At 38.9% G+C, this 26,728-nt stretch overlaps 1 protein-coding gene across 1 annotated transcript in view; it reads right to left on the reverse strand.

Annotated features, from left to right (window-relative positions):
- LOC120533951 (copine-8) overlaps positions 1-26,728 on the reverse strand; it is a 780,386-nt gene that overhangs the window by 106,566 nt on the left and 647,092 nt on the right. Inside the window, exons 14-16 of the mRNA XM_039761099.1 lie at positions 24,616-24,662; positions 19,235-19,416; positions 5,827-5,954 (exon numbers count right to left, since the gene is read on the reverse strand). Coding sequence (XP_039617033.1) covers positions 5,827-5,954; positions 19,235-19,416; positions 24,616-24,662 — 357 coding nt within the window. The remainder of the gene's footprint in view (positions 1-5,826; positions 5,955-19,234; positions 19,417-24,615; positions 24,663-26,728) is intronic.

Here is a 26,728-nt window from a genome sequence, read left to right on the forward strand (position 1 = left end):
GGGAAAACGAGGATGGTTGGCATCCCTACCTAACTACATGTCTCTGGGACCTTGGGAGAAAACTGGAGTAGCCAGAGAAAAACACACACAGACAAGGGGATAAAAATTGTAAACTCCATGCAGACAATAGTCATGCCATATGTACTGATCTTAGGAGGGTTCTAAAACTGCCTTCAGTCACAGAAATGAAGAAGCTTAAAGACAGAAATGGAGGCCATGTTTAAGAAAAACAGAGCGAAAGGAAAGAAAAAGAGAATGGTGGTTTGGTATCAAGAGCTCGGCACAGTGTATTATCATGTAAAGACAGGCTCAGATGCTTATTTGATGAAATATCTTCTGTTCTCTCATGTGTTCTTGAATACATATATTTACATATATTCAGTGTCTTTGGTATTATGTCAAGTATGGAATGATGCACTCCTTCTACTGTATACACTGTATGCATTCATGCGACGTACACATTTCCTCATGCATTCATTTAGTGAATGTGCCAACTTATTCAAATAAAGCCGCAAGAAGACTGGATATACTGTGTGGGATTTTTTTTTTTTAAATTTAACAATTTCAACAAAGTATTAGTCGGTAACTACCATATGAACAAGTTACCTAAGACAATTTTTTTCAGTTTTACAAATGTACAATATGTGCTCCTTCTGTCACATGGCACAAGTCAATCCTCTACTGCAATTCATTTCAGACTTTTGTAGTATATCACTGCCAATGGTTGACACAACAATGTGTGTGACACCCTTTTCTTTCATGCTGCAGCATGCAGTATTTCAGTGCCCAAATTTTTGAAAGTTTTCAGTTGTTTTTAAATCACTCATTATACTGCATCAGCACTTGTGCTCCCCAAGAGTAGATACTCATGCATACATCAAACAATAAAACGGCCAAATAAAGATGAAACATTTTATCTGCTCTTTTACTGATTCTGACTGGTTAGAACTTCAAAGACAAACAGAAAAGCTCTAATCAGGTTCTGTACTGTTTTTCAGGGAATATAGTTTAAATAACATGCACTTGTTAATTTACAACCCAATGGTCCCTATGAATATTTAAAAAATAGCATGCTTCGCTGTTGCGTATACAGTAGAAACTGTGAACTCTAATACTTTAATATTTGTAAAATCCGAATACATTTACTCACAAGAACATAAGAAATAATGATAAATGAGAGATGACCTTGCAGTCAATCCAACTTGTTTGTTTAGGTAATAGCTAAGCTGTCCTAAAATCTCAAACAGATACCTCTTAAAGGTTAACAGGATTTCTACAACAACTACATGTTTCAGTAGTTTGTTCCAGATTCCTACAACACTATGAGTACATAAGTGCTTCCTGGCTTCAGTTAGTCTAATGCACTTCCCCTTAATCTCCACTGATGTCCTCGACTCCTTAAATATGTGATTCACACATGTTGAAAGAATTCGACTGGACCAACTTTATCAATGCCTTTGAGGATTTTGAAAATCTGGATTAGGTCCCCATACAGTCTCCTCTGCTTGAAATTAAACAGGTTTAACTCTCTGAGTCTGTCAGAGCAGAAAATATCCTTAAGTCATGCAATGCACTTGGTTACTCTCCTCTGAGCACCTTCAAGTGCCAGTGTAGTGACTCTGGACAGTGTTACAGTTTCCTCAGGCTAGGAGTAGAGAACTCTTGATGCCCCAGAACCTGTTCTGCAAACTGTTCACAAGTCTGCACCTTAGTTTACTGACTGCCCCTAAAAGGTAGTGACAACATGAACAAATAATATTCAACTACTGTATGTGCAGAAAAGCAGTGTAAATCATGATATAAATTTACAATGAAACTAGAAGTGTGAAAGTGTAAGCAGCTTGTATGACACTGTAAGATGATAAACAAATATAACAATTATGAAGTACCCAAAATGTGATGTAGATTCTATATAGTCTACACATTTATACTTTAAATTATCTCTGTTTCTTATATTCAGTTTATACAGAATTGCTGGCTCTAGAAAGGGGCAGCAAGACTGAAAGAGAGAGAGAGAGAGAGAGAGAGAGATATTATGGAAACTTTGCTACTTTTTGATCGGGAGGTCCCAAGTTTGTAGCCAGTCTCTCCGTATTTAGATGTGAAATTAAGAGGGGATTTAATTTACTATTTGGACCTAATCACACATATTTTCTGCCATTTACTGTTATTTTTGATATATTGCAACAAGGTACTCCTCCTTGAACCGTCACCTTATCGTGGTGGAGGGGTTTGCGTGTCCCAATGATCCTAGGAGCTATGTTGTCCGGGGCTTTATGCCCCTGGTAGGGCCACCCAAGGCAAACTGGTCCTAGGTGAGGGATGAGACAAAGAGCGGTTCAATAAACCTCTAATGAAGAATAAAAACCTTGGACGACGTTTTCCCTTGCCCGGACACGGGTCACCGGGGCCCCCCTCTGGAGCCAGGCCTGGAGGTGGGGCTCGATGGCGAGTGCCTGGTGGCCAGGCCTGCACCCATGGGGCTCGGCCGGGCACAGCCCGAAGACATAACGTGGGTCCTCCTCCCCATGGGCTCACCAACTATGGGAGGGGCCAAGGAGGTTGGGTGCATTGTGAGTTGGGTGGTGGCCGAAGGCAGGGACCTTGGCGGTCTGATCCTCGGCTACAGAAACTGGCTCTTGGGACGTGGAATGTCACCTCTCTGAAGGGGAAGGAGCCTGAGCTAGTGCGCAAGGTCGAGAGGTTCCGGCTAGATATAGTCAGACTCACCTCGACGCACAGCTTGGACTCTGGAACCAATCTTCTTGAGAGGGGCTGGACTCTCTACCACTCTGGAGTTGCCCCCGGTGAGAGGCGCCGAGCAGGTGTGGGCATACTTATTGCCCCCCGACTCGGAGCCTGTGCATTGGAGTTTACCCCGGTGGACGAGAGGGTGGGGGGAAGGGTCCTGACTGTTGTTTGTGCGTATGCGCCGAACAGCAGTTTGGAGTATCCACCCTTTTTGGAGTCTCTGGAGGGGTTGCTAGAGGGCATACCTTCTGGGGATTCCCTCGTTTTGCTGGGAGACTTCAATGCTCATGTGGGCAATGACAGTGAGACCTGGAAGGGCGTGATTGGGAGGAATGGCCCCCCCGATCTGAACCCGAGCGGTGTTTTGTTATTGGACTTCTGTGCTCGTCATGGATTGTCCATAACGAACACCATGTTCAAGCATAAGGGTGTTCATATGTGCACTTGGCACCAGGACACCCTAGGCCTCAGGTCGATGATCGAGGTGGCGGAGCTGTCAACTGATCACCACCTGGTGGTGAGTTGGCTTCAATGGTGGGGGAAGATGCCGGTCAGACCTGGTAGGCCCAAACGTGTTGTCCCCTGTCAGAAGTAGCTTCAACTCCCACCTCCGGCAGAACTTCAACCACGTCCCAAGGGAGGTGGGGACATTGAGTCCAATGGGCCATGTTCCGTGCCTCTATTGTTGAGGCGGCTGACCGGAGCTGTGGCCGCAAGGTGGTCGGTGCCTGTCGTGGCGGCAATCCCCAACCCGTTGGTGGACACCGCGTGAGGGATGCCGTCAAGCTGAAGAAGGAGTCCTATAGGACTTTTTTGTCCTGTGGGTCTCTGGAGGCAGCTGATAGGTACTGGCAGGCCAAGCGGAATGCGGCTTCGGTTGTTGCTGAGGCAAAACTCGGGCATGGGAGGAGTTTGGAGAGGCCATGGAGAACGACTTTGGACGGCTTCGAGGAGATTCGGGTCCACCGTCCGGCGTCTCAGGAGGGGGAAGCAGTGCAGTGTCAACACCGTATATGGTGGGGATGGTGCGCTGCTGACCTTGACTCAGGACGTTGTGGGTCGGTGGGAGGAGTACTTCGAAGACCTCCTCAATCCCACTAACATGCCTTCCAATGAGGAAGCAGAGCCTGGGGACTCTGAGGTGGGCTCTCCCATCTCTGGGACTGAAGTCACCGAGGTGGTCAAAAAACTCCTTGGTGGCAGGGCCCCGGGGTGGATGAGATACCGAGTTCCTTAAGGCTCTGGATGTTGTAGGACTGTCTTGGTTGACATGTCTCTGCAACATTGCATGGACATCGGGGACAGTGCCTCTGGATTGGCAGACCGGGGTGGTGGTCCCCTCTTTAAAAGGGGACCGGAGGGTGTGTTCCAACTATAGAGGGATCACACTCCTCAGCCTCCCTGGAAAAGTCTATTCGGAGGTTCTGGAGAGGAGGGTCCGTCGGATAAGTCGAACCTCGGATTCAGGAGGAACAGTGTGGTTTTCGCCCTGGTCGCGAACAGTGGACCAGCTCTTCACCCTTAGCAGAGTCCTGAAAGGGTGCATGGGAGTTTGCCCAACCAGTCTACATGTGTTTTGTGGACTTGGAAAAGGCATTCGACCGTGTCCCTCGGGGAATCCTGTGGGGGGTGCTCCGGGAGCATGGGGTACCGGACCCCCTGATAAGAGATGTTCGGTCTCTGTACAACCGTGTCAGAGCTTGGTCCGCATTGCCGCAGTAAGTCGAGCCCGCTTCCAGTGAGAGTTGGACTCCGCCAGGGCTGCCCTTTGTCACCGATTCTGTTCATAACTTTTATGGACAGAATTTCTAGGCGCAGCCAGGGTGTTGAAGGGGTCCGGTTTGGTGGACTCAGGATTGGGTCACTGCTTTTTGCAGATGATGTTGTCCTGTTTGCTTCATCAGGCCGTGATCTTCAGCTCTCTGGATCGGTTCGCAGCTGAGTGTGAAGCGGCTGGGATGAGAATCAGCACCTCCAAATCCGAGAGCATGGTCCTCAGCCGGAACAGGGTGGAGTGCCCTCTCAGGGTTGGGGGAGAGATCCTGCCCCAAGTGGAGGAGTTCAAGTATCTCGGGGTCTTGTTCACGAGTGAGGGAAGAATGGAGCGTGAGATCGACAGGCGGATCGGTGCGGCATCTGCAGTGATGCGGCTCTGCATCGGTCTGTCGTGGTGAAAAAGGAGCTGAGCCGTAAGGCAAAGCTCTCAATTTACCAGTCGATCTACGCTCCTACCCTCACCTATGGTCATGAGCTATGGGTAGTGACCGAAAGAACAAGATTGCGAATACAAGCGGCTGAAATGAGTTTCCTCCGCAGGGTGTCTGGGCTTTCCCTTAAAGATAGGGTGAGAAGCTCAGTCATCCGGGAGGGGCTCAGAGTAGAGCCGCTGCTCCTCCGCATCGAGAGGAGTCAGATGAGGTGGCTCGGGCATCTGATCAGGATGCCTCCTGGACGCCTCCCTGGTGAGGTGTTCTGGGCACGTCCAACCGGGAGGAGGCCCCTGGGAAGACCCAGGACACGCTGGAGGGACTATGTCTCCCAGCTGGCCTGGGAACGCCTTGGGATTCTCCCGGAAGAGCTGGAAGAAGTGGCTGGGGAGAGGGAAGTCTGGGCTTCTCTGCTTAAGCTGCTGCCCCCGTGACCCGACCTCGGATAAGCGGAAGAAGATGGTTTGGATGGATGGATGCAACAAGGTACATGAATCATAATGTAAAAAATAAACTTTTTTATGTTAGTTAAACATGCACTGATGGTTTTAATATCAACAATTTTAGGAAAAGCATGCCCTTTTGAATAAAGGAGAGATTACCGAGCCCAACAGTAAGCACCAGTTGTGAGTTTTAGTTGGAGACAGAAAAGCAAATAATAGAATAAAGGAAACTACAAGAAGAATGGGATGTAAAAGGTGAATATTCTTTGGTTCATGTATTCATTTAAAGTACCCTTGAATTACAATTACAAGGAAAAATAAAGTAGAATTACATTTTTGAGATTTTTTTAAATTTAGTGAACGTGTTTTTTTTCTTTAATTAAGAAATTTTATCAATCAGCTTTAAAAACGTGAAAGCAGTTTACCTTGCCACATGGTTTATTACAGGAGAAAAGTTGGTAGGCCCGTAAAGATGGACAGATTTCAGACTCTGGTAATAAGCCTCCATTACGCCATCAATTCCATTGCAATATGGATTCTGAGGGTTCCCATTCTGAAAACATAAAATCACACATGCATTGCTATTCATTTCTGTTATTTCTCAAAAATGGACCTTGCAACTTTAAAGCAGATTGTATGTAAAACTGTACTATAAATGAAAGAAAATGTTACTACCATAACAAATTATCAAATGGCAGGAAACCTGGAGTGCCATTTGTGCAAAATTAGAAAAATAAAAAGCACCTATAAAAATTAATAAATACATAAATTAATAAATAAATAAACAAACAAATAAATAAATGAGCCAATAAGGTGTGAACAAAATCAATAATTAAATAAGTTATCTGATTATTATCAAATTCAATTTTATTATTTAATTTTTTTCACTGATGTAGTTATTTCAGGGTTTAATTTGAAAATGTTTTTTATTCTTATTTTTGCAAATCACACATTTCTGAATTGCTCTTTTAATGTCAGGGCTATTTATTTCAGAATGTCTTTTTTTGTGATAATTTTGTCTCCTCTAAATCAAGACCAACCTGTTGGTCCTATTCTTAAAATAAGTAATAATGTTTGTCGTCAAATATGTATTAAATATATACCCGAATACAGATTAGTGCAAACCAAACATTGAACAATAAAAACAATATAAAAAAGGGAACACCCACCCCATAGCCCCCTGTAGCAGGAGTTAAACCCAGAGGAGGTAAGGTACTAAACATAAGCAATAAATAAATTTTATAATAATTGCATAACTTTCACTTAATTTTGCATTCATGTAACAATTTAAATACTCATTTATACTGTATATAATTGCTTTTACTTGTTTAATTTGACACAAATGGTATTGTATAAAATCTGAGATGCTAATATTCTCAGTGCACACTCCTTTCTTCGGTTTCTTGAAGAATTTATCTAATGCATCAGAGCTGAGCTTTGTTTTCAGTGTGTTTGATGCATTACAACCTTGTTTACCCAGATATGCACACTTGATACTCTTTTTAATTTATTTTTAATGGTCAAGGTGGACTAGGCTAAGAGCAGAGGTGTTAAAGTATTGCTTATATTATTCAGGTTTAAAACCCTACACAGAAGACCAAGGCTGAATCGGGCAGTAGATGTAATTCGGTCCTAATTCTGTGTTTTTCAAACACAACCCAGAAAGCAGAGAATGACCTGTAAATGTTACATTATATGCTTTCTTGAAATGGAAATTCAAGCATTCAATCCTTATATAAACGGAAACACATGACTTTTTTTGTTTAATATGTGTGCAGATGTGCCCTGTGTGCAAACCCCATAAGAATCACAAGAAAAACTATCCAAAAACAGTAAACTGAAAGAGACAGTACAGGCAAACTTCACCCTTGATTAAAGTTCATGCTTGGCTACAAATCTATGGCTTGTTCATGTCAGTTTACTTCAGCCTGTTAATTTTACTCTTTGTTTGTAGGTGCTCTACGTTAACTAAGCAACACATCCAAGGTATTTCAGCTTTTATGTTTTTTTTTAACTGAAACTGAAGTTCTAAATAGCACCCGATTACTGGTTCCAGATTGATTTAGTTTTCAGGTTAGACCACAAACCACTGCCAAACTTTGGTTTGATTTAATAAGCATCAAAAACAATTCAATCTCATACATGTCTCCCACATTTAACACTAACCAAAGTATTTCAATCAAGTATTAAATCGTTTGTTATTATAGAAAACTGGAAAACTCTGACTATATTCCATAATTATATAGTTATAAGTCATTAGGAAGGTACAATAATAATATAATTAAAAATGAAAAATAATAAAAAGTTCTTAATCACAGAACGTCTGAAAGTAACAGCAGTCCCAAAGCAAATAATACGATAAATCTGATCGCAGTTCACAGTTGTCCACACATATCTGGTGGTGAGACATTTTAGCAAAAAAATGCATTCTGAAGCAGAATTATAATACTTACTGTATGTTATTAAGCTGGTCAAACCACAAGGGGGAGGAAGACTAGGTTTATAAATTGGGCAGTTTCACCAGGTGGTGTTAGTGAACTCTGTGACCTGAGCTGCTTCTTTAAAAGACAGTATCAACACCGCTGAGATTTACTGTAAACTCACTAGGGGAATAGTTTAGGGTTCTTTGGATTCTCTTCAACATCTTGTTGTCTCTCCTTAAACCGCTTCTTATACATAATATGAGGTGAGTTACTGGCTGGTGGGATTTCCTGCTCATCCATTCGTGCTTTGTAACGAATATTTATATCCTTATTTATATGTATGTAACTGGTTATGATGTTTTCTGTCCTGACCTCTACAATACATTATTATTATTATTATTATTATTATTATTATTATTATTATTAGATTTAGTAGTAGTAGTAGTAAGCCTTTTACACTTACACACGGTTCACAGATAAAGTATATGTCCAACAGGATTGTGAAGACTTTTTGTGAAGTCTTGAAGTTATGACAGCATGCCATACTTTAATAGCGGAGCAGATCAACCATACATTTTGTTTTGGAAAACCAGAATTGTACACTTACATTGCGGCCAGAATGAGATGCTCTTGAGCCATCCCTAAACCAAAATATGGACAAAAAGGGAGGCCAAATGTACTAAGAGAAGGGTGGATGTGATATGAAAATAAAGCACACAAGGGGGGAGCAAACACAAGGAGAATATAAATTACAAATAAATAGGAGCAGGACAAGAAACCTACTGCCCTACTGGGTCAGTTGAACAGATTATTACCCCTGTCTATCAAGGTGGTGCGTAATGCACTTGCAAGCATTTTCTCTCTGGCTGTCACAGTCTTTTAAAACTGCAGCCCATTAGTACTTCTGTAGTCACTTGCGGTCTCCTCAGTATTACTTCAAATCACAGGCTGGCCTCCATTTAGACCATCGGCATTAGACTAGGGCCACACTTACTGGCTCCAGGTGCAACTCATATCCCAATATTGACCTTAAAGTCAAGACACCATGACAGCCCATTTTTTACATCCCCTTGAGGGACACTCCTTGTTCTCTATCTAATCAGAATTCAGTAGCAAAAAAGTAAAACATTATTTTATTTGTTTATTTTATTTGTGTCATATCATTAGAGGCAGAATGGTGCACTAGATAGCCATTTTTTCTAGTTCCCATTCGTATCCCAAAGACATACCGTACATATTGGGTCAACTGACAGTTTAAAATGTTATTAATACATGTGGGTGAGCACGTTTGTCCAATCTGAAGTTACATCCTGTCTTTTACTGGAGGGTGCCAATATGCTACTCCAGCTCCAGGTAATCCTAATTGGGATTTAGCAAATTTGATAACGAAGGAATGGTTAAGTAAGAGCAGTTATGTGTGTGCCCGTAAATCATGCAGGGCTGGATTTGTCCTGTACCTTATGCAGTAGTGCCTTCTCATTCATGTAATACTGTATGAAGAAATCAATGTATCATTAATAATCCCCCTTAATACAAAGAAAAGAGTCTCTGTGTCTGTCCAATTGTGATGTCTCTGTCATTCCAACAGATGGCACATCACAAACATTTGTAGTAATAAAAAACACTGCATTTGGGATTCCAACAAATGGTGTATCACAAACATTAGCACTGCTTTTACAAATCCCATATTAAATGGCATATAACAGACATACTGCATGCATTTTAATACTACAAATGATGCGCCAACTGTTGGAATGGCAATTGCAATGCACTTAATTACTACATGTATTACAATATACATTCTAATAGATGGTGCTCTGAAAATGTGAACACTGAGGTCTACGTAGATTTCTTGGATTTCCACATGTTAGTACTGCTACTACTGTAAATTTGCCTAAAGTCTTCATCCAACATCAGCATCTTTATAACTGTTTACCTTTTATTTTAACAAATACAGTAAAGAGAGGATGAGACACTTGATTGCAGTCTCACAGTGAGTTAGGACAGGATTTTAACAGGCAACTCTGTAGTTTAAACTTTAGCACCTTAATGTATAATACATTAATCACTATAACACACAACACTTACTAAAGAAAATAGATGGAAGAAGTTACACTGCTTTCTTAGTAAAGTTGAGCATCACAGCTGGTAATAAAATGTTTTAGAGAGTAAGCAACAATTGGATTCTCAAATGCACCATGAAACAGAAACCTTTTTCAAGAAAACACAACACATAATAACTGGTGAAGCAGACAGACTTAATCTTATTTTGAAACCTTATTTTATTCAGAGATATTAAACTAAGCTGCCCTACAATTTTACAATGTATGCATACATTATACTGTAAATGTGCTCCTCCTAATCAGAAATACTAGATTTGTCAATGTATACCTTATTGAGATTACAATAAGTGGCTGAATCTTAAAATGTATTGAAATACAGATAGAAAAACTGGATAAGACTCTTAGAGATACAGTATAAATAGACTTCCTTTCCTGTGATCAGCTGCTGTCAGGTAGAATACATAAAACTTTCATGGACCTGACAAATTAATTGAGAAAGCCAACAGAATAAGTAAAATGTGAAACTATAGCCATTGCCCTTTGCTTATGCTTTGGAAATGCTGGCTAATTGTAAATACAGATATTAAAGAATTAGAAGAATATTTGTCGGTTGACAGTATGGTATTATAGCCAAACTGTAAATTTCATTTGTTTACATTTTTATTACTAATTATGCTTAAAACAAAATGGGAGCAATCTCGGAGACATGCAGGAACAAGCTGACTAGTGTGTAATGCTGGAGTCACCAGATGATTGTGTCCTATGGTGGATACTCCTCAAATCTTTATTTTTTGAAGTGCAAAGGTCATTATTGAATTGTCTCAATTGTGCAATTTAGGTGCTTTATGCTTAGTTCAAATGGGGTGGCACAAAGGTCACCGAGTGATTGGGTTCAAAAACTCACTCAATCAACATCTTTGTGAAGTCTACAGGTTCTCCCCATGGATAGGTGGGTTCTCCTCTTGTTTCCTGACACATCTCAAAGATATTTGTTTAGTTTGAAATTCAGCTAGACTAGAATATGTCACTGTGCCCTGCAATGGACAGACACTGTGCCCATGGTTGATTCTTGTACTGTGCCTAATTTGTTTACAATAGGTTATGGTGTCTTTTACACCTAAATTGAAGTGATACTAATAAATGTATGGACATATATTATAAGATCTCCCATGAAGTCAAAAACTTAAATGTTATTTACATCCTTAGTATTCAAATACTCAATTGCCTCCAATCAACCACAGTCTACAAATTTTCACCATACCTCTGACTAGACATCAGGGCTTTTTCTCAGCCTTAAAATTAACATCCGAAGATTCTTTTGGCAAGGATACTGACCACTAGGGTAATGTTAGGAGTGAGGAGGAGAGTTGCTAGGGGAGTGATTTACGGTGACTGACTTTAAGTAAGACTGAAACTAGACTGACTTAAGATGACTTAGAGCAAATTCCTAACTTTGGCCCAAGACTGGAAACACTACCTAGGTAGGAAATCCATGAAAAGACATTTCTTCAGTGAAACATATTGCAAGTTAATATGGGCATCTGGGTCTTGTCTATAGGAGTAAAAATGGTTAACTATATGAAAGCCACTATTTGACATTTTAACTCTAGTAACTTTCTGGTTTCTTTCATATAACGTATTTACTTGTGTACCATGCGCCCTCGTGTAAGACGCGCACCCTAATTTTTACAAAGAAAATCGTGAAAATCATATTGCCCCGTGTACGACGTGCATTGTGATTGTATAGGAAGCGTTTAGAAAGAGAGAGAGCGCAAGTGCGTGAGCAAGCGAGCGAGAGAGAGAGAGAGAGAGAGAGAGAGAGAGTGAACGACCGAGCCCAAGCAGCAGAAGTAAACATTACAGAATTACATTTCCTCGTCTATGATGCGCACCTGATTTTCTAATGCTAATTTTCGGGAAAAAATGTGCGCATGGTACACACGTAAATACGGTATATTCAGTCAGAAAGAAATGTAACTTTTATAATTTTACTTTTTGTATGTAACAATATCATGTTAAAATACCATAAGAGTAAAAACACCAAATTAAAATTATCAGTCTGCTCAATCAATGGATATTTAAAAATATGGTAATTAAGACAAATGAATCTGCTTGAAGTGGTGTCTTCTGCTCATTCAATTATTTTAAAATTGGTTATCCAAACTCAATCATAAGGAACTGGAACCTGATAGCACTAGGTATAAGGCAGGAGTCAACTCTCAACAGGACACCATGTCAGAGTTGTGTGATCCTTGTAACTTGAAAATCACAAGGAAAACAACAGACTTATCAGAAACATTTGCAAAAAGTGTCTCTAAAAATAAAGGAAACTATCCATAAGTCAGTGCACATATGCAGTTAGTTGTTTCTAATTATGCATCTGCTTCAAAAACCTTAACTGTACCTTTACTAAAGCATAATCCAACAGAATATGGAAAATATAGGAATATGGGCTATCTGTAATAACAGTTTCATAAATGCTGTGATAAAACTTTTACGTTACTAGTAATATCCAAGCGTCTAATTATTGGCACCCAAGAATTTACTTGGGTTATACATATTTATATTTTAGCATATCAACAGATTATTTTCTTTTAAAAGAACTGTTACACAAACAGATAAAATGAACACAGAAGTATAACTTGCATGTAAATATATTTTACTTGTTCTCTGTATTTATGTAATTTTAGATACAACAAGAGTGTGGTTTTAAACTCGCAACTTTTTCAGTTTAAGAGGATGATTGATGGATGGCAATTACAAAAATGCTACTAAAATCACTGAATTGATAAAATACAGTATGTACACTTCAGTTATTGCGTTGTGGTGGAGCATGTTTGGGGGTTATGGCGTGGCTAGTGTTGCATGATTTTGAAGGTAAATAGTGCAGCTGAGGCTTACTGAGTGCATAAGAGTGATAAGCAGTCGCACAGCACTTAATAGAGTAATAGTCTGATTAAGCATAAATGTGCATGAGACTGATCAGCTCAGCCATCTTTTATTAGTGCTCTACGGAGCAGTTAGTGCATTTAATCTTAAAAGAGTACAAATAAGGGGAAGGAAGGATTCAATTGATAAGGGAGTAAAAGCTGAGATGTGCCAGCGGGAGAGAAAGCAGGCAAAGAGGTTGAGGATGTCCAACGGGGAGAACAAAGAAAGGAACAGGAGCAAATTGTTCCAGGGATGCTGCAGACACCAACAGAGGTAGCAGGCCAAGGGAACTGGACTCAAAGCATCCCAGTGGGTTCCAATGGAAGGGGCTGGGATGGGAGCTGAAAGGTTGACCATATTCGTCATTGTCAGAGCCCTGCTCAGCCTGTGTGATGGGTAAGCAGTGTGAGATGAGAGACACAGAGAACCACTAAAGACAAGATGAAAGAATGGAGATTCTGACTCTGATTTTATTCCTGTTAAAGCTATTGTGAACTGATTACACAGCAATGTAAACAGACCTGGATTTTTGAACGTCATTCCAACAGACGTCATGCACCAGAAGACGTGAGCTTATTCAGTGCATCAGAATCAACACACATGTACTGTGCAAGGCATGTGCAGGGGCCACTGTGAAAAGAATAGTGTTCATTGCTCATATTGCAGAGGACCTTTGTCATCGCATCTTACTAGAAAAGTTGATGGAAAAAGAAAAGGAGGATGCAACATCGACATCATAAACCGTAAGGTGCATACTAATTCTGTGTAAGTAGGAACACTCAATAAAACTGAATAAAAAAAATAAAGTGACTTGAGATACGAAGAAGGCAGATTCACCAGCATTTGTGTGTCAGCTTTTATCCCTCCAGATCAGAGAATGTCCAGTTCCATTGCCTCAAAACACCACTCACATCTACAGTTATTCCCAATTTCAAATAAAAACTAACAGCGTCAGATCCCTGGGTGGAGGGGTGGTAATATGTATCATGATCGTGAGTGAGAGAATAAAAGTGGAAAAAAAAAAAAAACGGTAACTTTTACAAGTACAGTACTATAAATGTACACGGTCTGTTACAGACGCAAACAAATATATGTGTGTACTGTATAATATTAACAATAAGAGCAGCTCACTACTGAAAACGGTAAATATAGGAGGCAGTGGGGATCAAACCAGTGGCCTCTTGATTACAAGTCAGCAAATCTTACCGCTACGCCACGGAAACTGTTTTGTGAAAGTGTTTATTTCATCTGTGGACTTCAGTCTTCATACATTCTATAGTTTATGCCTACATTTTGTAACATTTATTACTAAAATATGAAAATGTTTCTGTTTTAACAATGTGTTTACACAGATTACTGTAGAAACGGAACACACATGAAATACATGTGTTCCAAATAACAATCTATTATTTCCACTCTAAAACTCCAGCAGTTCACTCCCAGATAATCAAACAAGGCATGAGCTGGGAGATGTTTGTACACGTTCTAAGTCAGTGGGGGGATAGGATAGCAGGCTGCTTACTGCTTGTCTTAATCGGCACATTTACAGGACAAAAGACACTGACAGAGAGGTGCAAACGGATTTAAGGTGGGCCGATTTACAAGTTTTCTCGTAGGCTCTGGTAATTCTAGTGTTAAATGTATAAAATATGCTTCACTTTAGAACACAATGTTTTGTTGAAAATTACTACGTAGCAAGATTTTGAAGAAATAAGTTTGACTTGAAAAATAATAACATATTTATCAAAGATTATTTGAAATGTAGTTTGACTATAAGCCCTGCTTTGCAGAACATCTTCTTGTATGTGGCAGCATCATATTAAGTTTAGGGTGTACAATTGGCAGGGCATGAAAAGGTTATGACCAAATAAAAAATAAGGAAGTAAAATGCCATTTTTTCTTGATATTGCCAAAAAAATTTAATTTGCTTCAGTCGTATTAATATGTAAAAAATTGAAACTGAGCACAGTATGCCCCCTACATTATGTTCCAGTAGAACTCAGTTTATACTATTAAGCCAGTTCATTTAGTTTTACTACATAAACACCTGTATATTTCCTATTGTGGAATAACAAAGTTTGAATTACAGTGGAACCTCGGTTTGCGAGCATAATTCGTTCCGGAAACGTGCTCGCAATCCAAAGCACTCGTATATCAAAGCGAATTTCCCCATAAGAAATAATGGAAACTCAGATGATTCGTTCCACAACCCAAAACTATTCATATAAAAATGATTAATACAAAATATAAAGTAAAATACATAATACAAATTAACCTGCACTTTACCTTTAAAAAGAATCATGGCTGGGGTGAGTTTCTAAACTCATGTGGGATTCCACCCAACGGGACGACATGCGGAAGAGTGTCCCAAAGCAATCGCAGTCTCCCAGCGCTGTAGCAGTTCGCCGTATAAACGCATCCAAAAAGATCGCAGACATGCTATAAGCGCCTGTCGTCAATGGGTCATACAAGGAACATTATAAAGATCCCGCTACAATAAATAGCAGCGCTGTTGCTGTTTCAAGCTGAATAAAGCTGGTGTTAAAGTACTGAGACAGCTTCATGTTTTGGGGAGCAAGATTGGGACTCGCACTTCACAGCGCACACACACACAGTCACAATGCTATAGTAAACAGTATACGCTCATACGGATGTTGACTATATGAGTGAGGCACACAGACTCAGACAGAGAATAGGAGACGATTGCCAGAGAGAGAGAGAGAGACGGACGAGCAAGATAAGGAGAGAGAGAGAGAGAGAGAGCGGGCGAGCGAGCGTGCGAGAGAGAGAGAGAGAGAGAGACGCGCTGGGCGAGGGAGAGAGAGACGTGCTGGAGCGAGATAAGAGAGAGAGAGAAAGAGAGAGAGAGAGAGAGAGACGCGCTGGGCGAGCGAGATAAGGAGAGACAGAGAGAGAGAGAGAGAGACGCGCTGGGCGAGCGAGCGAGATAAGGAGAGAGAGAGAGAGACGCACTGGGCAAGCGAGCGAGATAAGGAGAGAGAGAGAAGAACCATCAGCTCAGTTGTGATCACATGACGCTCAGCAGACAAAGTGTATCCATACTACTCGTATTGCAAGACATCGCTCGTTTATCAAGTCAAAATTTATTAAAAATTTTTGCTCGTCTTGCAAAACACTCTTAAACCAAGTTAGTCGTAAACCAAGGTTCCACTGTACTACATTTTTAACCTTATTTTATTATTTCAATTGAAAAAACTTAAAAAACTATATAAACTTTTTTTGTCAACAATTAGATCATATACTATTCTTTGTATATTCTTATAATATTCTTATAATATTATAATATTCTTTGTCTGCATTCATTTGTTATAAAACTGTTATCTGTTCACTTGAAGGCCAAAGTAAACTTTATTACCAGACAGTAGGAAATGTACTTGATTGTGGGCACTAAAAGTAAATGAACTAAAACTAAAACGTCACATAATTAAATAAGAAAGACAAAAACATATACACTCTTCCATGTATATCTTTTAAATACACAGACAAACCCCTTCAATGTAAACTGCAAATTGTATCTACAGCCAGGTATGGGTTCATGAACAGGCCTGTTGGGCACAAAGGCCAAGGGAGGCTTCATAAAAATGAAACCAATTGACTTTTAGAAGCTGAACACTGAGGCTATGATAAAGACTTTGGACCCCCCTGGGTAATATTCCAATTCCATGGGCCATTTAAGGGCCATTCTGAAATGTGAGCCCCCTGAACCACACAGTGCTTTCCCTCTGTACAATGGGATTATAGAGGCCTCTTGATCCACCCCTTCTCAATTGTATATACCACCTAATTGCTGGTTGTATCTCCTGGTCATGGTGTATAAGGACAGAGCTCAAAATTCAGTGATCACATGGTATGTAATATTGTAATACTGCAGCATAAGAAAACTTGCAGTTTTCAGCATTGATTTGTGCTGAGGTGGTCAAGTATGTCTTTAATTTGGGCTCAAAGTGACTTGATCAGATATGTCACCGAGTGGGCATAACAACAATCTTTCAGAGACCAAGTTCCATCTGCTGACTTTGCGAGGATTACCTCTAAGCCAATAAGGTTTCACAGTGCGTCTGTTCACATACCAGTGCCCAGTGCATACTTTTAAGCAAAACCCACCTAACTATATACTGCCATTTAAGTGTGAGAAGTGAACAGAGTCTAGAAAGCAGACATTGCCACTGCAACGATCCGTCTAACCAGGGAAGACGAGACCTCAGATATTAATTTCTTCTACTGCTGCTATTTGGGTATAAACACCTCAGGAGACAAAACTCAAGAGAAATGCAATACCTTGGCTGCCAGTCAATCTAAAACTGCATCAACAGTAGCCTTTCTACTCCTTATAATTTAGTGGATATGTAATTTGTTCATATACATGTATGACAAATATCTTCTGAGATTATTCAAATAAATAAGACATTTTGAGTTAAGAAAGATGCAGAGTAGCAAAATGTGGATTAACACATGCACATAAAAATGTTACTGTATTCTGTATATATGACAATAATGATGGTATAAACCTGTACCCCTGCAAGTGAATTCTTTGACAGTGCCACTGAACTATGACAGGTACCTGCCTTTACACATAATAAGGCATTAATCATAAACTTATGAAGGAACGACCAATGGAAATAATTTGTGGTTCTCTGTCAGCAACATCCAGCATCTGCTTAAACATTGAACAGTGGCCCTTTTTGAAGGCATCAGTGATTAAGGGGAAGAAATCAACAAGCTAAAAAAAAATTAAGAAGCAGTCATGAGCAACACGTGTAAATGTACTGGCTACAGGTATGAGCAACAAAAAGACTTATCACTGAGCAAAATCTAAGTAAAGAAAGAAAAACTTCTAAAAGTCTAAGTGGTCCTTTAGAATGGACAATCAGTCTCTTCATCTTTTAAAATGGGTCAACTAAGCTAATATTAGCATCAAAGCAGAATGTTTACAGGCAAATGCTGATGGGGAGCAACAGGACCAAAGTCAACCTCAAACATCTTCACCACCTGCTGCAGTGTTAAAAGGAGACAGGAGATGACAGTTCTTGGTGCGAGAGTGCAACCAACCGAGTATTATGGAGAGATACTAAAAGTGACTAGGTGAGATGCAGTCTTACTGAGAGAGGTGTGTGAGCATTTCACTATGGCAGGTTTGAAAGTACAGCATTAGTGAGAGCTTGGCAGAAGCACCGAGTCTTAAGAGAACTGCATTTATTGCATTGAATTTACTGCTGTAAATAAAGGCTTGAACTGGGAGAACTTCTTGCCCATTCTGCGCCGCTGGGGTTTGGAGGGGCGGGGCATAGCAGGCTGCTTGCTGCATGGGCTTATCGACACATTTACAAGACAAAAGACGCTGACGGAGAGATGCGAAGGGATTTAAGGTGGGCCAGGTTTATCAGTTTTTTCATAGGCTTTGGTAATTCTAGTGTTAATTATCATTTTCATTTTTTTCTAGCTCAGGCAGCAGCATGATGACTGTGTTATTTCCCTTTTTGTGTAAATACAGGATGTGTTATTGCAGGGTTTTACTGTACTTGTTTAATACTGAAAGCAAAGTGTATATATTTCACTTTTCACCAATTGCCAGCTGTTCGTGTAATCCTAATGCAAATTAATGGTGTGTAGATGATATAGAATGTGCTGTCTTTTGGCTCCTGTAATGAATTTATTACAATGTTTTTGATGTCCTTGATGTTTGTATTGGATATGCCTATAGTTTGATTTTGTCTGGATGCAGAGGTTGAAGGAGATGGTTCATGGCCCTGGGTTCCATCCCTGACTACAGCAATCCATTACTGTTTTGTTTACAATACTTTGAACCATTATATAGCCTGATTGCTAAAGGCACAAATGATTTGTCATGTAGTATTTTTTTATTGCGCATTAGAGTATTTTATTTCTTAAAAAATTTTAAATAAAAATTTCAAAAGAGATGGTGGTGGCGCTAGGGTTACCATGGCTAGTCTTATCCAAATTTAGAGGTCAAATTAAATACATTTGTAATGTATACATTATTTTACTTACAAAACTGCACAATTAAGAAAGAACAGCTTTACTTTGTGGCCACAGTTGTGATTCTGCCCATATATAATTCATGACTGTGTCCTGAACATCAGAAAAAATCACAGACATATACTGATACATTACAAAATACATTTGTTTATTTTTCAGAAAACGCAATGTTAAATCCTCAAGCCCCTTTAACCAAATGCATGGTGGCAGCATTTTAGAAGTAATCAAATCAGTACAACATTAAATTAACTAACTAAATCGTTTAATTGTGTAATGGTGATGCAATGCATTATGTAAAAAAAAAAAAAAAAAAAAAACTGAAATACAGAAAGATAAGGCAAGCAGGTTTCTGAGGCTCATGACTTCATGTTAAAAAGTGAGTGAAAATTCCACCTTACCAATGCAAACTCATGAGACACTCTTCCATCTGGGGGCAGCTTTGCTCCAAAGCCCAACGCTGGGAACATCTTGTCACTGTCATAATCCTGAATGATTTCCCCCACTGCTCTGAGGGCCATAGCATAAGCATTCAGCTGATATGGATTCATGTAATGCAATGATGTTGGTTGGGATGGATTACCTATGGAAAAACCATATTTGCACCTTTTACTTAATTATGCCAAAAGCCAAAATGAAAAATAAAACCTTAATACTGTCACTATACTTTTATAATTTATAATCTAAAGCTTATAAAAAGTATGTCTCTGCATACTTTATGTAATTTCCCATATTAATTTAGTAAGTGCACGAAAGCATTACTTTAATTCTGTTGAAAAGATGAAAAAGGTAGAGACTGTAGAACTTCATAATTCAGGCTACCTAAAGAGTCCAAGCCAAATAGAGTTTATATTTTTTCTATTAATCATTGTACATTTTTGCATTTTAGTAACATTTTTTTGCAGTTTATTTTTGTGTAAAAACTTCTGAAACTAGATGTTTTTTTACATCAACGTCTGGGTTTCAAGGTGTTAGTGTCTATCCCAGGAACACTGGGCTCAAGGCAGGCAGCAATCACGGATGGGTTAACAGTCCATTACATTATATAATTGTTCACTTATATCTTTCATAACTGGAGCACAATCAATTTAAGTGAACAGGGAAACCTGTGGTTAAAAGTCCAGTCACTTAGTCACTAGGCCACACTGAATGACAAAAGCAACTTGCAGCATCAACATACATCTTTGAAAAGATAATAAAAAAAAACGGAATATATTACACATTGTCAGGCCTCAAACTTTCTGCATAGAGCTGCCAATGATAAAAGGATCTAACTCTAAAGAAACACATCTTATATCAGGTGTTAAATGAGATACTGTGTTTACTATAGGAAAATAGAGCAAGGAAAAAAGAATAGTAAGATGGATGGGGATCTTGGGTATAAGAGATTACTGAGATTAAGAAGTAAACATTTCAAAATAGAAAAGAAAGATGTGTAAGTTATCTTTCATAATGGCGGAAATGATAAAATCAGGAAAGCTATGTACTCAACAGACAGGATAAGAACAGATATTCAAAGTTTGCATAAAGTCTGTTTCACAGTGCAATACACAGTATTTGATTCTTTACTTAGAATATCAATGTTATTATCAAAGTCGCTTAAAGGACAGTTGCAGTGAGTCAGAGTAGCAAATACGGTACAAGAACTAAGGATATTTTACAGTGCTTCATGCTCTACTTGTTAGCTAGAGATAATTTATTTCAACATTTTATCCAAGTTTTTAATGTTATTGGTATATTCATTTTAGTTACTGGACTTGGATATTGTTTTCTAATATCCCTTTTGTGTGAAGAATCACTTCTTGGTTTTCTCTTTGATGACTCCCCCCTAATTTTCTGCTGGAGTCATTGAGAATGTATTTCAAATTATTTATGTGAACATTTTCTGCTAAATTTACTTTGTCAGTGTAAGGGCCCTGGGAGGGGCTAAAGGGCGGTGGCCTGTGACGGAAAGGTCCCCATGGAGACATGATTTCCACATCAACATCCATCCATCCATTATCCAACCCACTATATCCTAACCACAGGGTCATGGGGGTCTGCTGGTGCGAATCCCTGCCAACATAGGGCGCAAGGCAGGAAACAAACCTTGGGCAGGTCGCCAGCCCACCACAGGGTGGCCACATTAGCATGAATTCTTAAAAAGTATATTTTAGAATATGTGTGTACATTTTTAGTGCACGTGCTTGACATAATATATATTTACATGACAAAAATTAACTAAACAAAAATCTCTGTTCAGAAAAAAATGTAAAATGTTGCATTTTTGGGTAGCTTGACTAAGAAATACAGGACAACTAACAAATGCTCGTAGTGAAAAAGTCACATTTAAGATGTTGCCTTGCCCTTTCTGTTAGGTATTCACCATTCACGTTTGCCAGAATGCATGAAACACTATCTTCCCAGCAGCATAACTAGAGGGTTGTTTCTTTAATCTTGGACAGTCATTGTGGGAAAAAAGATGAGGGATTTACTTTAGTGGCTACCCATACACATTCAAATATTATTGGCTTAAAGTTTTGTGCCTTCTGATGATGCAACCCTGTGTCCAAACCAAGATATGTCTACCTGCAACTCATAATACCGACATATGGACTGGGGCCACCTTTAGACTTTTATTACAAATTACACATAAGGTGAATTGTTAAATTGCACAGTCAAATTGCTCATTTATTTCCATAGTTTGTGCATCTTCTCCCTTTATGTATATATATCTTGTTGTGCCTTGTGCTCTATTTTAATTTTTATCATTTAAAAAAAATATATGAATCTATCCACCCATCTTGTTAACCCACCTATCCAGAGCAGGGCCGCAGGAGCTGGAGTATATCCCAGCAATCACTGGGTAAAAACCACTGGTAAAATCACTATTTATAAAAAGCTTAAATATCATAATTGAAAAAGTTTGAATTAGCATAAACCACTCTAATTCAGATGTTCATAAGAAATATAATGATTTATTTCATTTACATAATAAACTAGAATAGTTGGTTCAAGCATTTGAAATTTTAAAATGTGTACTTCAGTTAAAAGTCCAGATATTCTCAAGTCTAATAGAAAGAAGTGCTCACTCTCTAATAAAGTATGAAAAATGCCACGATATTCATAATCACAATAATCCACATGCTTATGTTTGAAATTTGTTATTTTTAACCTTCTGGGAGTTGCTCTTATAGGGCAAGGGCCACCTGACCAGTAAAGAATCAAATATTATAAATATTATCATATTTGTGATCAGCTACCTTGAAATACAAAGAAACGAAAATCCACATACCTGTATTACCAATCACAATTTCTTTGAAAATTTTGTGAAAAAGAGAAACTTTGACTTTGGCCTCTTGTGGGGTCATTAGGGGGTTAACCTTTGTACTCGGTTAATGTGGCATGCATGACTTCAAGTCCTTTTGATCATTTCTGCTAAAGACACTTATTGGTTTGCTCTTTATTATCCTTCTATATAAAAGCGGTCGGGATTGTCCTTCTGTCCCGTGAGTGCTACGCAGGCGCGGAGTTTCACACGCCCGCCCATTTTGCAATGCACAATGGGATTTGTAGTTTCGTTTTTCCAGGTAAAAGATGATTTTCTACTCCAGACTGTGCGATATCTTCTTCTTCTTTCTTACTATATAAAAGTGGTCGGGATTGTCCTTCCGTCTCGTGAGTGCAAAGTGTAGCGGTATTCCACTTATCACAGACTTACTACTTGCAGCTTGCGGTACGAAGCGACATGATGTGAGCAGAGTTCTGGTGCTCCCATCGTTCCCTTGCTTTTGTGCGCGATGCGCTGGAAAAATAGACAAAATTATGTCTCTGGAAATAATTAATGTTGATGGAGTACAAATGCCTCACCGCGTAGTAAATATCAGGAGGGTTCAAAAGGGCACCCTCAATATAGAAAAAAAGTTTAAATTTCATCACAAAAATAGCAAGTAATACCGCTCAAATGCAATATAACCAAATTATTGAGTTTGTATAAAATATCAAATTGATCTACATATTGAATTGCCTTAAGAAGTGGTCAACTTAAAAGTCGGGTCAGCCTAGTAAGAATATAATTTCCTGCACAAAATATGGTCCAAAACTATCCTTAAAATGTTAGTTTTCAGGTTTAGAGGAACAAAAATAGGAGAGGAGGCTCAAAAGGCGTGATGCCTTATATAACTAGACATCAAGACAAGTTAACTAGTATAATATATGTGGGGGTTTTATTGTACCGGTGAGTAAACTGGTGGCAGAAAAAAAAAGTTCAAAGCAAAGTGATTTCGAAGTATTCATTCTGCAATATGTATATTGTATATAAAAACAGAAATTATCATCCAAGGCTGGGTTATACTACATTAAATATTTAAACATTATTGAGCACATTTGTTGCCATGTGTATTTATCTGACATGCTTTTGTTGGTTTACTACAATTTTGATTACATAACTTTGTCCAGTAGTTCAACCTTTAACCTTTATATATGTGTGTTTTAACCTAGGCAATGTCACGCATTAGCCTTTGTGCAGTTTTATTTTATCAACAATGAAGTATTTACATAACTGAATAGCCAACAGTACATTAAGGTGTTATTCTAGCGTTGCAGTGGTAGACTGAGATAGGGAAGTGATATGCCTTAATTTTTATGCCTATGATTATCCATCCATCCATTATCCAGCCTGCTATATCCTAACCATAGGGTCACGGGGGTCTGCTGGAGCCAATCCCAGCCAACACAGGGCACAAGGCAGGAAACAAGCCCCGGGCAGGGAGCCAGCCCACCGCATGCCTGTGATTATTTTTATTTTTTTACATTATATTTTCTGAACTATTACTGCATTGAGCTATGCGTTTAGTTTTCCTGATGCGTGGGCCCACATGTTCACGGGTGCCAGTTTACACATGTTTGATCCATACAGCTTCTGCAGAATTTACTCGCTTGTTAACCTACACATAGTATAGTGATGTTCTGTTGGCTCCAGTCTGTTCTGCATGTGCTGACCCTGGTCTGGGCTCAGTCCTCACACAGCCTTTTCTACTCACATTTAACTGTTTTTTGGTAGAACTTCTTCTAATGCTACAGGGTCTGTTTCACATTTTTTGTAGTAACTGGCATCAAAAAACTGAGAATTTTAACAAGAAGTGATTTAGATAGGATGATACTGGCACGTGTAATGAAAACTGAAGTAATCAAGCTGAATAGTAATGGATACATGGCAAATTACTTTAGCAATTAAAAAAAAAACCATCTAATTATGTAAAGTGATACAGAATGAGAGAGGTGAACTGTAGGAAAGGTGTGGAATTAAATATACATCAGAGGGCACACTAGGTACCTCTGCTGTGCACTTCTTATGCAGAGATATACACATTCTCCCCCAGCTTACTTGGATGTTCTCTGGCTTCTACATTTTCTTCCCACATCCCAAAACTGTACATGTTAGATTAAAATGTCAATTCAAAACCAGTTTAGAATAAGTATATGTGTGAGTGTGTGCTGTGCAACTGACAAGTCCATCCTGGGTTGCCGAAAATGAGTGAAAGTTTATACTAATGTTTAGTCAAAGGCAATAATATATGCACTAATTTGCATTTATGAAGAAACTCATTGAATAATCTCATTGTTCTATGAAATTGGAGTATGGGGTGAATCCTAAGCTTTCTATTTTATCACATTTCCAATTAAACAAAGAAACAAACTGCAACTTTCACAGTTCCATTTAAAATGAATGATTTCTGTAATTGTTTTTTGGCATAAACATAATAAACAGTTTTAGTATTATACACTGAACCTTTTTACTCACCATTGGAGGCAGTGAAGTCAATGGCCACAGTAAAATTGATCTGAGTGCTGAAAAAAGAGTTAAAGAAAGATTCAAGAGGATTTAAAATTATAATTACATACTTATATTACTGAACGTCTATAAATCTTTATATGTAGCCACTACTGCATAAATTACTAATTAAATTATTGCAATAATGTACACGACATTAAAATAAGTATTGTCCACATTTAATTCAAAATTAGACAAAGAAGCATCAACTTTTTTCCACAGTGAACAAAATTTTACTTCAAATAGCACGTCAATTTTGCCAAAGATCTTTAATTTTCTTGTCATTGCTTTCTACTTGAAAGGGTAAAAATGGTTCACATATTAAGATTAAACTTTAACCACCCACACTCAAGTTAGTCTGAGTAAATCAGTGAGGCATATTACTGTGTACGCTGACAGTGAGTCAGTTTTGTGTTAATAATTTTGCCTCTATAAATATCTAATGGATAATCATTCCTTTCTGTTTCACAGATGGTTAAGCCTCTGCTCCTGAGAGAAGAAAACACCTTATGATTAGCTAGTATATATGAACAATTCTGATAAGTCCACCATGTCTAAACAAGCCTGTTCTGATTCACTGAAACCCCTACATTTTAAAGTACATTGAACATTTATTATAGCAAGTTAGTTATACTAGCTAGCTGTGTTAACTGGCTTTATCTGAGACATTACTTAAGACACTTGCCTTGGTTATAGTTTTCAGGGTTAACCAAATGTATTAGAAGTATTATGTTAGAAAATGAATAGATTTCTGGATAGAATATTTGTTTTTATTTCACCCAGGGGCTAATATTATTAGTTCACTGGAGCACCATACTCTCGAACATACCATATTATTTTCTAAGCCCACTTACATCTGAACAGGGTTGCAGAGGAGCTGGAACTTCAACCAGTTACTATAGGGAACAAGGCAGAAACAATGACTAGGCAGAGTGTCATTCCATCCCAGGTTGAACACACACACCATGGCCAATTTAGCAGTAGCAATCCACCTAACCAGCACATCCCTCCTATTGCAAGAGGATACCAGAGGTCCTGTATTAAACGCCCGCACACACAAAAAAACAATGCAAACTCCACACAGAGATGACCTAGGATACAAGCCCTGGTCTCCCTACTGAGAAGCAGCAGCGCTACCACAGCACAATTGTGTCGCACATTATTAAACATGCTGTGTAAAATTGCACATGAGTAAGTATTCCAGCCATAGATTAATTCTTACGTTTCCTAGACACTTGGATTTATTGATGGTTATTGCAAAACACAAGTTTGGAGGAAACTGTATTCTTTTGAAATCAAATAGGTCATTCGGAGGAATAATAGGAATTTAAGTATAAATATAATTTAACCCTGTAGCAGATCCTGTAAACATGGTAGCTTCAGTCAGATTTGAATGCAATATTTTGATCTATAATCTTGTAGTGTTAGGTAAGTTTTGAAGGGATTAGATCAGAAGCACTGTGGTGGGTTGGCGCCCTGCCCAGGATTTGTTCCTGCCTTGCGCCCTGTGTTGGCTGGGATTGGTTCCAGCAGACCCCCGTGACCCTGTGTTTGGATTCAGCGGGTTGGAAAATGGATGGATCAGAAGTAATACACACTAAATCGTGTTTGCTTTAACTTATTACTTACAATATAAATGTTTAAAACCTGCACATTTATGTGTTTCATGGAATTAACTCAACATTAACAACACTGCATTGAAAAAGAAATATGAAAAGAAACAGTACTGATAACTATGCATATTGTCTGCCTCTTTTATGTTCCCATCTTAAGTTGTATATAGATCTTAAGGTGGGTTGGCACACTGTACTGACAAATCTCTCATTGTGAACCTGAGCATAGAGGCACATTGCAGTCTGACCATGAAAGCGACACCCAAGCCGCCAACATCCCCGAATGTACTGCTCTTTGAAGTTTATGTATCCAACAGTGTTTGATAATCCAATCAAGGCAAAATGTGTATATGTGAGTATTAATACTGCATCGCGAGGAGTAAGTAAAAGACACAATAAGTAGTATGAGAGTCACTTGCTAAACATGTCTTCTTTGAGGTCTGCTTAACTTTTCTTTTTCTACTTCATAT

This window comes from Polypterus senegalus, chromosome 8, assembly GCF_016835505.1.
Source record: "Polypterus senegalus isolate Bchr_013 chromosome 8, ASM1683550v1, whole genome shotgun sequence".
In the NCBI taxonomy this organism is placed as follows: Eukaryota; Metazoa; Chordata; class Cladistia; order Polypteriformes; family Polypteridae; genus Polypterus; species Polypterus senegalus.